General features: G+C 42.4%; 1 protein-coding gene across 1 annotated transcript in view; it reads right to left on the reverse strand.

Annotated features, from left to right (window-relative positions):
- akt3b (v-akt murine thymoma viral oncogene homolog 3b) overlaps positions 1-8030 on the reverse strand; it is a 39595-nt gene extending 31565 nt beyond the window's left edge. The window contains exon 1 of the mRNA XM_085787401.1: positions 7678-8030. Coding sequence (XP_085643527.1) covers positions 7678-7723 — 46 coding nt within the window. The 5' untranslated portion in view covers positions 7724-8030. The remainder of the gene's footprint in view (positions 1-7677) is intronic.
- Between the last annotated feature and the right edge of the window lie 6782 nt (positions 8031-14812).

Raw genomic sequence — 14812 nt, forward strand, 5'->3', positions numbered from 1 at the left:
GAGCTGCACATTCACCACGCTTTTTAAAAGCAATAAACAATTATTATTTTATGTTTATTTTTCTGCTAATTGTTTTATTTCCATATTTAGTTCCATTATGTACAGCAGTGGTTCTCAACGTGGGGTCCGGGGACCCCTAGGGGTCCTTGAGAGATTTGAAGGGGGTCTCCGATTTTTTTCTTCTTTTTTTTTTACCACTTTTTCTAGATTTTTTTCTTTTTTTTCTTTCTTTTTTTTGGGGGGGGAGAAATTTGACCACTTTTTTTCTAGAATTTTTTTTTTTTACTTTTTTTAGTTTTATTTTGAACATTTTTTACGAGAAATTTGACCACATTTTTGGGAGAAAATTTTTACTTTATTTTTTGAGAATTTTAACACTTCTTCCTAGAAATGTTTAAATGTTTTTGGAGAAATTGGACCACTAAATTTGGTCCAATCAATGGGGGTCCGTGGTCTAATTTGTGTGAATTTAAGGGGTCCTTGACGTACAAAAGGTTGAGAACCACTGATGTACAGCACTTTGTTTCAGCTGTGGTTGTTTTAAAAGGGCTTTATAAATAAAGTTGAGTTTAGTTGAGTTGAGATCTGGGTCAGAGAGCGGCTCGCTGCTCATAGCTCGGCTAGTCAGGCCTTAGCGCTGCGGCCAACAGCTGAGGGAGCTGAGCTGTGTGGGCCGAGGAGGAAGGAACCAGAGTGTTAGGTCATCCTCTGTATGCTCATAGTGCCACAGAGAAACTTCCCCCTGTCTGCCTGCCAGCTCACACACACACACACTCTCTCACACACACACACACACACAGAAACCCAGTGTGGGAAATGACACAGCAGCCAAGTGCAGCTCAGACTGGGCTGCAGCTCCGCTCGCCGTCCGGCAGGTAAACAACCATTGTTTTGGAGGAGCTGTTCTTCAAACTGGCACACACACACACACACACACGCACACACACACACACACACACACACACACACAGACTGAGGCTGCTGCTGCTTTCCACAACAACACCACAACTGAAAGTGATAGATGGGGTTAGTTTCTCCTGAGCAGCAGAACGAGAGTCGACCTCTCACCGCTGTTCACACACAACAACTAGTATCAGTCTCACTACTATCAATAATCAATCATCAATCATCAATCATCCTACTGCAGCTGCCATTTGTTCAGCACCTCAGTGCAACAACAGTCATGTGACGTCTGTAGGGCTGTCAATGAATGGCAGAAATGAGGTTTGAATATTGCCTCTTAAAAAAACACAGATATTCGAATAAAAAATCGAATTTCATGTCAAACAAGTTTTGTGATGCCGCAAGCAAACAGCTCGCTCGGGAAACAGGATAAGAGACAGCATTTTTTTTTACGCGCCATTAACGCTGTCACTCAGTGATCTCACTCACCAACTATCTCACTAAGAAATTCACCAACTCACTAAATCACTTACTTATTTACTGACTCACTCACTCAGTGGTTCCCAAACTGGGGGGGTGCACATGGCCATTGCAGGGGGGGGCGCGGTAAAACGGCAGCGGAATCTCTGCAAAGCTCCGAGCAACGGAAATCATGTGCAAACCGGAGGGAGGTTCACATTATTGCATTTGTCAATTGCTGTGTTTTATTTGTGACCCGTTCTATCAAAATGAGTCGGATGTCGCAACGTTCTATTTTTAGATAATCAGCTGATAACGTGGAAAACCCATAGAAAATAAAAAATAAATTGTACCCTAATTTCAAAGCAATGACATTCAAAAACAATCTCCCAAAGTTTCACAGTCCAGATAATTGAGAAAAGGCACGAAAATGATGATTAAAGTCGACTTGCAACTTAAACCCTCTGAAAATGAGCGTTGCATCGGTGCAAAACATGAAATATCTTCTGAACCGTTCATGATAGAGACGAGCTGTAAACTGCATCTGAATCGCCGGATTCTCCGCTTTCCGACGGTCATTGAATGGTGCCTCTATGACGAGAAGGGACGGGTACAGAAACAGATGCTAAACTGAGTAGCATCGACGCTAACAGAGCGTAGCATCGACGCTAACAGAGCGTAGCATCGACGCTAACAGAGCCTAGCATCGATGCTAAACCGAACGTTTCTCTCGCTGTTTCTTTGTGCGAGTTCCTCTCCGGCTTGACAGGATCACTCACGGCTCGCCCGCCGCGGCGCTGCTGCTGCTGCTTTGAACCAGAGCGATACGACACAATCCTTAACATAAAAGGGCTCCGCTTCTCGGTGCTTCGCGGCTACTCGCGGCGCTTCTGCGGCCGGTGTGTCCCTGGCATAGACGCGTCTCTCGCGCTGTTTAGATACTGACAAAAACACACACACAAGCTGGAAAGTTGTCTCATCTGACAGCTGTCATTTGGGAGGTGAAGGCAGGTTTTCCCTTAATTGTCCTGATGTTGATGGAATCACTACCAACTGTAGCAGGGACGGTCAGGTTGAATATTGTTACACACAAAAATGTAAAATAAAGAAAAAAGAAAAATAGTTACACTGTTCAGGTGTTTTTTGTGTTTTTGGGAACTAACCAACTAACCTGCTTTGACACTGACGCTACAGAAATATTAACATCTGAGCCTGTATCAGAGCGCTGTCGTCATGTGTCACCTATAAACCTCGTACATCTAGGTTTTTTTTTAGCTAATTTTAAAGAAATGACATTCAAAAACAATCTCCCAAAGTTTCATAGTGCAGAGAGTTGAGAAAATGACGATTAAAGTTGTCTGGCAACTTTTAACCCTCTAAAGACGAGCACAACATTAAATAACTTCTGAACTGTTTATGATAGAGACGAGCTGTAAAAAGCATCTGAATCTTGAGATTCTCTGCTTTCCGAGGGTCCTTGAACGGTGCCTCTATGACAACACGGGACTGTATAGAGTGCGTGTAATCACGTAGTACGGGAACAGACGCCAGAGTCTGCTGGCCTTTAAACCACAGACGTTCTATATTGTTTAAACGCAGTTTTCTCTGGTTTTCAATCGTTAAAACAGAGTGGAAGACTATAATTCAAATGGCCGTATCTTGAAAACCAGTCAACATACTGTATTTTCTTCTCTTTCCACTGATACTAAAATCTCAGTTTTTAAAATTTGGGTCACTGTGACTCATTTTGCTGGATCGGGTCACATATGAGTTTTATTTTATTTCAAATATAGAAACTGAATCATGTAGTTATGTTACATTTGCATGTGGATCAAGAAAACATGGCAGAACAGGCATCAGAAGTAGTTACATCGCCTCACATTGTTTTTGTTATTCTACTGTGGACATGAGTCTTTGGTGACGACATAGCTAACATTAGCATTAACAGTCTGGAAGACACGTTATGAGTTCAGCATCAAACTTTATCTCTTCTTCATTCACCGTGACCGGCCGTTTCCACTTTGTTTTGCTTCTACCTCTATCGTCTCTTCTGTTTTTACTACAATTAGCATGCTAACCAGCTAGCTTCCCCAGCCAGGCCTCGTCAGTTTTCCGATAGCGAGTCAGTATGTCAAGCCATTTTAACATGTAAAAGCCAGACTGGATATGTGTTGTAGATATCTGTAATTCAGTTTTGCCTAGTCAAAAAGAACATTTCAGATATCTGCAACTACATTCTTCCTATCCACAATTGTCATTTCAGATATCCACAACTACATTCTTCCTAGGACAAATGACGTCACTTTAACCATTCATGTGTATGGGGTTTGTCATTACAGATATCTACAATTCAGTTGCAGATATCCGCTATGTGAATTACAGATATCTGTAACTGAATTACGACTAGTACTAATTCCAGTTTGAGATATCTACAATTTGATTCTGACTAGTCATAATTCCAGTTACAGATATCTTTAATTCACCTCAATTAAAGATACATGTCCCTTTTCAGATATCTGTAATTAAGTTTTGACTAGGCAAAATGACGTTGTAGATATCTCAAACTGGAATCAGTACTAGTCGTAATTCAGTTACAGATATCCGTAATTCACATAGCGGATATCTGCAACTGAATTGTAGATATCTGTAATGACAAACCCCATACACATGAATGGTTAAAGTGACGTCATTTGTCCTAGGAAAAACGTAGTTGTGGATCTGAAATCACAATTGTGGATAGGAAGAATGTAGTTGCAGATATCTGAAAAGTTATTTTTGACGAGGCAAAACTGAATTACAGATATCTTGAATAAAAAATCCAACTATTCAAAATGTAGTTACGACTAGTCAGAAAGACGTTGTTGATATCTACAATGTTAATTCCGGAGAGTCAAACTTAGCTTTTGAATGTTAAATCCGCTTGCCATAGAGTCAGTGCAGCGGCGTCCAGTCCAGTCTGAGCTGAAGATGTTGCACATGTCGCTCAACATGGACCGATTACAAACCTGAGCCAATCACCTCCACCTGCTTCAGGTAAAACAGGAAATCTAACGCTACCGATTCCATCAAAATAAAAGCATATAAAACCACATAATTCCATGTAAGAAACTAAAATAGAAATAATAATAAACCAGCTGTTCAAGTTTACTAGAACTAACAAACACCACACAGCTCACACTGCTGCATTAAACAAGATTAAACTCAACAATATTTCTTGTCGTGTTAAAAATCTGTCTCGCAAGATTTTTTTTTTTTTTCTTTTTTTATGTTAAAACAATGTAAAGCAGGGTTTCCATTACCAGTTTCCATTACTTTGCACCACTTTCCACCACAGTTACAACTCCACTGGACTCGGTTTAGGTGCTTTTCAGTCACAGCTGATCTTCATAGTTCCTCTTCATAGTAAAAAGGAAACTTATCAACCAGTGCGTCCAGCATTAAACATTAAAAAATCCTAGAGGAAACACTGCACATAATATTGTTTGCACTTGGGAATATTTAATTTTATTTATTGAACTTTTATACATTTTAGTTTTAGTTTCAATTTGTGGAAGAAGAAGTTAAAAGCTCATGCTTACATCATGCATGTAAAGAGTTATATAATAAAACATTTCAAAATGCATGTGCAACTCGGTTAAATAAAAGTCTGTTGGTCCAGTCATAGTATATTTTGTCATTTTTGTCATTGTCGTTTTCTTAAAATCTCGTCTCGTATCGTGAGATGAGTATATCGTCACACCCCTATCCACAACTAGTCTTATACTGATACTGGTGTTTCAGACACACACACCTGCACCTGAACGCACCACGGACCAGTCGACAACAGCGTTTAAATCAAGGCCAGAAATGATCAGACGATGAGAGAACGTCTCGTTTTCCATCTTAAAGACAAATCTAAAGACACACACACACACACAGTCTGAGATAAATTAAACCACTGAAACAAACACAGCCCAGACATCAAACACTCAGCCTCAGTTCGTCTGTCGCGTTTGCATTAATTCAGAAAAAGAAAAAAAAGGAAAAACAACTACAGAGAAGGAGAAGTGACTTTGAAGGAGAACTGGGAGAACTGGTCACACATCACGTCGGCCATTTTTACTCCTTCATGATCCAACACAAGAGTCTGGACGTCTCACAAAGATGACAACGACAACAATAAACCTGCTTTAAAAACAATGAAATCAAACAAGAAGCTTCATGAACGACTGAGACCACTTCCTGCAGTAAAAAGGGATAGTTCAACATTCTGGCAAATTGGCCCATTGCCATAATCCCTATAGTCATAGCAGTAGGTTTGTTACCTTTAATTGTCGGTGCAAGCTGTTTTTAGAACGGCGGAGCAGAGCCATGAGCTGCTCAGAGCTACACTACGGAGGAGGCTCATTATGGGATTTCTTGGTTTCCCTCATCAAACTCATCAAATACACAATCCAACAACTCCACAACGCTCTGGTGGACAAGTTGTGACCTGCACATTCACCACGCTATGAGATAATAACACAACGTTACCACACAGAGTTGTTTTAGAGGGAAATTCATGCAAAACCGCTGATGTGCGTTGCCTTCAGGGACAGTTTTTCATCAACAGTCTCTGAATTTCCCTCTTAAACAACTCTGTGTGGTAACGTTGTGTTATTATCTCATAGCGTGGTGAATGTGCAGCTCACAACTTGTCCACCAGAGCGTTGTGGAGTTGTTGGATTGTGTATTTGATGAGTTTGATGAGGGAAACCAAGAAATCCCATAATGAGCCTCCGTAGCGTAGCTCTGAGCAGCTCACGGCTCTGCTCCGCCGTTCTAAAAACAGCTTGCACCAACAATTAAAGGGACAACGAGGAGTTTCTCCAGCGGCAGGACAAAAAAATTCTGCAACCATAAAAAAGTCTGATATTAATGTGGATGAATCTACGTTACCACTTGTTAATGGTCCATTTTAGATAAATCTATGGTTTTGTCTCAATCGTTATTTTGTTATTATTAGTGGTGGTGGAAATGCTGGGCGAGCCGACCAGCGTTTCTTTACTTTCGGTTTCATGGCGAGTCATGAGAATAACGCCGCTGAATCTCCGTTTATGGTGGGAACTACGACGGTATGTGATCGTCTTCCAACCTCTGACTTTAATTCTTGATGAATGAAAACATGAGTCTGTCTTGCGCCGGTCAAAGAATTTTACGGTGCGGAGGCTCATAAATGTAGTGTGAAAACACTTCGCTTTTCCAAAACTCCTCGTTGTCCCTTTAATCTTGCATTGTTCCTCTTTAAAGGTAACAAACCTACTGCTACTATGACTATAGGGATTATGGCAATAGGAGAATTTGCCAAAATGTTGAACTGTCCCTTTAAACAGTATTCGGCAGAACCCCAAAAATCAGGATTGGGTTCATCTCTAAAACAGATTCAAAGTTTGCTGTGTATAGCAAACTAGCATGTAGTTTCACTTTTAATAGAGGCTCAGAAACAGTAAGTCAGGGACTATTTTCAGCGGTGGATGAATCCACATGCAGGACTGTGTGTGTGAGTGTGTGCAGGGCCGTTGTATAGGGGAGAAAGGTGATGATAACTCTAGGGGCCCAGCGCCCAGTGGGGCCCATAAAAAACCCCAGTAGTCTAATCTTTGTATGACTGATTTATTCTGCGTAAGACCCTGACTAATACTCATAGTACACTGTAAAAACGCAACATCTTTCCAAGAATATTTGTCTTATTTCTTGTCCAAATGTCTCATTTCTAGTCAAAACTAATCTCTTTCCACTTAAAATAAGACTCATCACCTAAAAATGTACTTGTTTTTAGATCATTTTCACTTAAATTCACAATAAATAGAAAAATCTGCCAGTGAAAGTAACTTTTTTGTGCTTGTAATAAGAAAAACTTGCTCCACTATCAGATTTTTTCTACTTATTCCAAGTGAAAATCTGCTTGAAAGGAGTAAAAAGTGTCTAAAAACAAGCTACTTTTTATGTGTATGGTCTTATTTGAAGCATAATGAGATTTGTTTTGACTAGAAATGACATTTTGACTAGAAATAAGACAAATATTCTTGCTAAGATACTTGAGTTTTTGCAGTGTAATGCTGCATTAGCATCAAAACAAAGAAGACTAAATTAAAAAACGATAATACATACGTAGTCTAAGAAAAAAAAAAGGAAAAGTTAGGGGGAGGGGCCCACTTTAGTATTCTTTAAGGGGACCCAGAATTCCTAGCAAACGGCCCTGAGTGTGTGTAAGTGTGTGTGAGGGGGAATCGAACCCGCGGTCGTCGTCGTCGGCAACCAACCAACCAACCAACCAACCAACCGACCACCACTCACCTCTCTTCTGGACCCAGCCTTCCTTGACGACGTTCTGGTCGCTCATCTTCTCCGGCGCTCCCAGCTCTCCCGGTGTGCGGAGCGTCGCGGAGAACAGACCTCAGATCAGATCAGATCGGTGAGCTGCTCACTGCTGGGCCGGATTCACCTCCTCTTCTCCTCTTTCTCCTCTTTCTCTTTCTCTCCGTCCGTCGATCACTTTCTCTTTCCTCCTCTTCTCTCACTCTCTGTCTTTCCCTCCGACCTCACTTCCTCTTTCTGTCTTCCTCACCTCCTCCTGGTCCTCTTCACCTCCTCCTCTCTTTTCTGTTTCAGTGTTTACTCCCTCTTTCCTCTTTCTCTTCTCTTCTTTTTATTTCTTCTTGTTTCTTCTGCGGCTGCTGTGTTCAGGCGCTCCAGTGGTGACTCAGCCTGGAAGGAAACAAGAGGCAGAAAAAAAAGAAGGAGAGAACGGAGAGTAAGAGAGAGAGAGAGAGAGAAAGAAAAACATGGAGCAGGTCAGTGGATAGTTTCCTTCACAGCTTCATTGTTCACAGCCCTAACACACTTCCTGCCTCCTTGCCTCCTTCTTCCCTTCCTTCCTTTGTTCCCTCCTTCCTAGCTCCTTCTCTTCCTCCTCTTCCCTTCCCTTCCCTCTCTCCTCACACCCTTCATCTCCTTCCCTTCTTTTCCCTCCTCTCCTCTCCTCTCCTTCCCTCCTTTACTTTTTCTCCTCTTCCCGTTTTCTGGTAACTCCCTCTCTCTTTCACTTTTTTTCTTCTTCCTCCTCTTTCTTTCCTTCCTTCCTTCTTTCCACCTTTTTAACCCCTCCATCATCCTTTCTTCCTTCGTTACCACCACACCTCCCCACCATCTTTCCTTTTCTCCTTCCCTCACTTCCTCCTTCCTTACATACCTTTGGTACCTTCCTGCAGCTCCCACCTCCATCTTTCCTTCCTTATCTCCTTCTCTCTCTTTCTTCCACTCCTCTTTCCTTCCTTCTCTCCTCCTCCCTCCCATCACTCCTTTCCTTCCTTCTCTCTTCCCCCCTTCCTTCCTCTCATCCTTCTTTCCTTCCCTCCTCTCCTTCCCCCTCTCTCCTTCTCCCTCTTTCGTCTCCTCCTCCCCCTCTTTCCCCTTCTCTCCTCCTCTCTTCTTTCCTTCCTTCTCTCCTCCTCCCTCCCATCACTCCTTTCCTTCATTCTCTCCTCCTTCTTTCCTTCCCTCCTCTCCTTCTCCCTCTTTCGTCTTCTCCTCCTCCCCCTCTTTCCTCCACTCCTCTTTCCCCTTCTCTCCTTCTCCCTCTTTCCTCCTCTCTTCTTTCCTTCCTTCTCTCCTCTTCTCCTCTCTCCCGTTCATCCTCTCCTCCTCCCTCTCTTTCCTCCTCTCCTAATCCCTCTCTTTCCCCCTCTCCTCTTCCCTTCCTTTCCTCCTCTCCTCCCTTTCCACCTTCATCTCTTTTCTCCTCTCCTTTTTCCTTCCTTCTCTCCTCTTCCCTTCCTTCCCTCCTCTCCTCCTCCCTTTCCACCTCCATCTCTTTCCTCCTCTCCTCCCCCTCTTTCCTCTTCTCCTTTTTCTTTCCTCCTCTCCTCCCTCCCTTTCCACCTCCATCTCTTTCCTCCTCTCCTTTTTCCGTCCTTCTCTCCTCTTCTCTTCCCTCCTTTCACTCCTCTCCTTCTCCCTCTTTCCTCCTCTCCTAATCCCTCTCTTTCCCCCTCTCCTCTTCCCTTCCTTTCTTCCTCTCCTCCTCCCTTCCTTCTCTCTCTCCCCTTCTCTTGACTGCCTCCTTCATCCTCACATAACTCCCTCTCCTCCTTTTTCCTTCCCTTTCCCTCCTCCCTCCCTTCACTTCCTCTCCTCCTACTTTTCTATTTAATCGATTAACTGTTTCAGTCGTTTTTTCTTTTTGACGCCACACTTCTCCACTCACGCTGCACAAACAGTTCATCAATACATTGATCAGTTGAACGACAGAAGCTCCTCTGATCGTCTTTTTTGTTTGTTTTGAGTCGTTTCTATGACGATAAACGACTTAAATCTGGTCGAAGCCTCTCGAGCGTTTGTTTGTTTGTTTGTTCTGTGACGACGAGCAAAGAGAGTTTGTTGATCTATTGACAGATTCATCAATAACACAGAACACAGATTACACCTCTTCCTCTTCCTCTCTCGTCTTTTGTCACCACTTCCCGCTGCTTCCTCCTTTCATCCCTTCACAATAAAACTTCCTCTTCACCTCCTAAAGCTCCTTCTGCACATCTTACTGTTCACTAGGGCTGGGACGATGATATGCTTTTCTCCCGATTCGATTCTTCTACGATTTTTTGGATGGCGATTTAAATTGCGATTCTGCATTTTTAACATTTATCTGCACACAAATACTGTAGGAGCCTATAAATTAACATACTCCATTATAAAGTCAACTTAAACCCTTTTCAAAACCTGGACTCTCTGTATGTAAAAAAAGGCAAACAAATGCACATTGCACAATATTTAGAAACATTTCAAAAAAACAAAAAAACAAAAGAAATTCAAAAAAAAAAAATTCAAAAAAAAAAAAGATTTTTGAAAAAAACAATTGATTTAAAACTCGTCAAAAAGGATATTGCAATATTTATGTGAATCGATTTTTTCTTCCACCCCTACTGTTTAACAATCAATACTTCACTTTGATTATTGATCAATGTCCTCAGTGCGGCAGCTCAATGTAAATCAGTACAAACAGGTGAATGAATTGTCCAATGACAGGGCAGCATTTCTACCTGACAGGCCAGACAGGTTGGACTTCAGCTACACATCGGGACTAACCGATATCGGTGCAGACTAGGGATGGGCATTTCGAATAATTTTCTAACCAAGTATCCTAACCTTGTCGTACCCGGGTAACCGAATAGCTACTGTAATAAAACATAAAATGACGTCATGTCTGACATAAATGCGCTCTGTCCGTCAGACAGTCGCATTACTGACACACAGCGTCGTCAGACTAAATATCCGGTGGATAATAAGAGTAGAGATGGAGTTTAAGATGCACATACGGGGCAGATGTGCATCTTTATGCCGTGGCTGCCTCGGAGGAGAAAACTTTTTTTCTTTTTTTTAATCATTAGCGGTGCTTATTTATTAGTCCACACTACATGTTGGTGCCTTCGCTCCTCTCTGCCTCGCATCGTCTCAGGAAATAACTGGGAAGGTTTCAGAATGTTTGTAAACTGAAAGCTGATTTTCTAACAGACTTGATGTCACCTGTCACCACCACAGATTCTTGTAAAAGGTTTGAAAGTCTGAGGCTCGATCCAAAACGCTTTTACACAGCAGAAAATCACGTTGCTTGATCAGAAAATGTTTAACACGACAAAAAGCCGAACCATGGCTGATAATGTAGTTTGATCCGACACTAGACTGTTGCTCTAACGTGCCGTTTTTTTAATCCTAGGTTAACCGGATAATACATTCATAACCGGATAGCAGATTGCCTACTCGGGTACTCGGGTAAACAGACAGACGAGCGTATGACGGCTGCAAAGTCATCAAAGCTCGTTAGCAATGTAGCGATCTAGAAAAAAATGAATGAACAACGATAATTATCCTGTTATGTGGCATCAACACCATCAGGTCCAATATGGAGCCTGGTTTAGGGTTCAGATGAACGTCCTCGTCATGCATGTAGGATAACATGTGTAGGCTAATCACCACCACTACTTCCTGTTAAAGGTATAAAAGTCCAAACAATTGGAAAAAACAAAACCTTTTACACCGTAAAAGTCTGAACCGTGGTTTGGTTTGGTCCGGACCGAGAGAACGTCTTTGTGTCGGACCAGATTTCTGGTCTTTGGTCCAGTGGAGCTTTTCACACCTGTAAACTTGGTTGAGTTCAAATGGAAAAGTCAGAAAGTCTGAACCCAACGAGGTCGGTGTGAAACAACAAAAGTCTTAAAACAAAGAATTTTTTTTTTTTTTTCTATAATAAACACCATGATGAACGTCACTAGCCTGGTTGACATGCAGACTTTTTTTACATTCAAATTATTCCGAATAAAGAGTTCATGTCAGCTGTTCAGAACGGACATTTTACAGGAACTTGTGTGACATGGGCAAAGAGTTCTCAACGGCCGTCCAGTCCGACCAACCCAAAATTACATACAATAGACCCGGGCCATTTTTCTTTTCGGGTTTGGACAGAGAATTAGTGAGTTGGGCCGAGTTGAGTCCGGGGCTTCAACACCCGCGGGTCCAGCCGGGTCGGGTTTTAATTATCAGGCCCATTGAACAATCAAGTAATGAAAACATCCCGCGACTGATCAAAGACCTAAGATCTATCGTCTGGTTAGGACGATGGACGAGGACGGAGCAGAAAGAATGCAACCAGACGACATTCAGTTTCACCGTTTACATGATATAATTTTACTTCCGATCGGTTTGGGAAAAGGTTTATTCCACCGATGTGAAACCGGATGAAACTCCAGTCGGTTTGGGCCTGAGATGTTTATATGGAGCATTTTCATTCAGTTCGGACTAGAGTCGTTCCGATTCCGATACCAGTATTGGAAATGCCTCCGATACTGCCCAAAATGCCAGTATTGGTGAATACTGGAGAGTCTAGGCGCCGATCTGATACCACGTGTATTAGAAACAGGAATCTGTTCACCAGTTAGCTCCGTGGTAGCGTGGCTACAGTTGAACTATTGACCGATCCGTTTATAAAACCAAGTGAGCAGCGCTACAAATAAATAACCCGTGTCCTTGTGTTCGTGTGTCTCTGTTGTTCAAGTTTAGCGTTAGGCTACTTCTCAGAGTTTCATTTTTACAATCGGGAGTCATGTAAACATGGCGCACCGCGCGTCTTTATCCGGTCAGTCATCATGGAAACATGACGCTCTGCCAGTGGTGTGGCGTTTGGAGCAGAGTGAAAACAAACCAGCTGAAAAATTAAACAATATATGACCATATCCATATCCGGTATGCGTGGAAACACCCACTGTGGCTGCACTGTAGCAGTTTTTAAAGGAATTGTTATTTATTCCTAGATTTATATTTATTATTGTCCAGTTGTCTAAACTAGACAATAAAAGAAAGTTAATGTCTTTCTTTTATTGTGTTCGAAGGGTTTAACCTGAACCAGGCCTTACAACAATAATAATCAAACCATCATGCAGGCGTAGTAGTATAGACTATAGATATAAAAGAATTGGAAAAAATGGTATTGAACATCTCTATCTAAACTAATTCTAAGTGAAATATTTGTCTCCATGTAAACCCAGCAGCTACTGTCGGAGCAGCTTCTAGAAACAGGAGAGGAGCGATCAGTCAGGACAGCGAAGGCCACAGGTCGGCCAGTGCGTTTGAGTGTTTTGAGACGTGTCTGTAAAGATGAGACAGACTGACTGTGTCTTGTCTCCTTGGTTTGGTTTTTTTTTTTTAACTTGCAGACTTCAGAGCAGACAGAGGCTGAGCTGCATGTGTGAACCTGGAGGGTAAAAAGGTCTGAGATGTAGCGAGCGTCTTATCTTGGCTTTTTCTTTTTTAAAAAAGGAGGAAGTGCACCTGTTAAAACCCTGTCTGCTTTTTGTGCTAATTGTAGTTTGGTACAGACAGAAAGATAAAAGACGGGATGGAACGAAGGTAAGAAAAAAAAAACAAGTGTCCAGGTTTTTTTTTCCTTTCTTTTTCCGTTGACAGAAACAGGACGACATTTACACGAGCAGAGAAAAGTGAAGTCGCTGCCAAATAAAAGATGAGGTAGTGGGAGTAAGAAGCGTGTTTCAGGGTTAGCAACATCTGCAGCCGGGAAAAGGATGTAAAACCTGAGCCGCCCTGCTCTCTGCTGGTCCGGTCCTCTCCTCACATGACCACACACACACCTCTAACATGTTGGCACCCGTTTAAAATCATTATTACGTATTGATTTAAAGGGGAACTACGTAATTCCTCTGTGTCTCTAACCCTCCTCTCCTCCATGTGCATCATTTGTTTCCAACAACAACGAAGAAGCCGGTGAGAAATCAGTGGATAAGGTTATTTATCATCTACCATGTTACCATGTGTATATCTGTGTAGTCTTAGGGGGCTTTCACACCTACCTCGTTTGGTCCGGACTTTCGGACTTTCCAGATAGTTCGGATCAAATTGACAGGTGTGAAAGCTCCCCGGGACCACGGTCCGGACTAAAGACCGAGTCTTTGGTCCAGCCTCAGGAGGTGGTCTCGGTCCGGACTATCCTGGACCAAGGTCCGATGCTGCGTAGTGTGAAAGCATTTTTTTGGAAGGTTCGAACTATCAGACCAAATACAGGAAATAATGTCAGATGCGCTCGTGCCGAAAAAAGTAAATAAACAGAAAAAAAGGAAAGAGGAGCCGCGGCAACCGGCGGCAACACTTGGGGAGAGGAGGAGATCATATTATATCCAGATTTGGTCAGAGGGAAGGGTGTGTCAGTGTAGGCTACACTTGTAAACGTTTACACGGAATTAAACAGTGGAGTGTTTAATATAAATCCCCAAACGATACATGCAAGCCTATTTTTTTATATAATGACCCGAATATATATTTTTTCCGCCGAAAAAAGTCTTAAAAAGACGGAGGCGGTGTCGCCATGGAGACGAGAGCTGGGACACCGGGTCGGAGGCTCTGATCTTACAAGGTTGGTTTTCAGCCCAGAGATGCTAGGTGGAAGACAGAGAGCCTCCATTCTCCCTGGAACTATAAGTGACTGGGTACGTTTACATGGACAGTTTCAATCGGTTTCAGAAAGGTTTGGGAGACCAAACCGATTGAAAATACTTCATCTAAACACCTCAAACCGTTTCAAACACCCCAAACCGGTTGAAATTCCAACCAGTTTGAAGGGGGTGGTTTAAACCTTTTCCAAAGCGATCTGTCTGTCATGTTTACACTTGAAACGGGTTGATCCCTGGCTGCGTTCGTTCTGCGCATGCTCGGGACCTGACGTATGTACGCATGCACGCACGCACGCTTGAGCACGTACGAGCCGTGCCTGCCTGGCTGTCACTCAAGTGAAAATATCCGTGTATGGGGAAATGTCAAGCAAGAAATTTCATAACAGACTGGCGGGTCTTCTTTTCCTGCTAAAATTAGGAATATGTCACGCTGCTGTTTAAAGCAGAAGTAAGTGATATATTTGTGTTAATATAAGTCTTAA

The sequence above is a fragment of the Trachurus japonicus genome, chromosome 1, assembly GCF_045865225.1.
Source record: "Trachurus japonicus isolate A0001 chromosome 1, Traja_1.0".
In the NCBI taxonomy this organism is placed as follows: domain Eukaryota; kingdom Metazoa; phylum Chordata; class Actinopteri; order Carangiformes; family Carangidae; genus Trachurus; species Trachurus japonicus.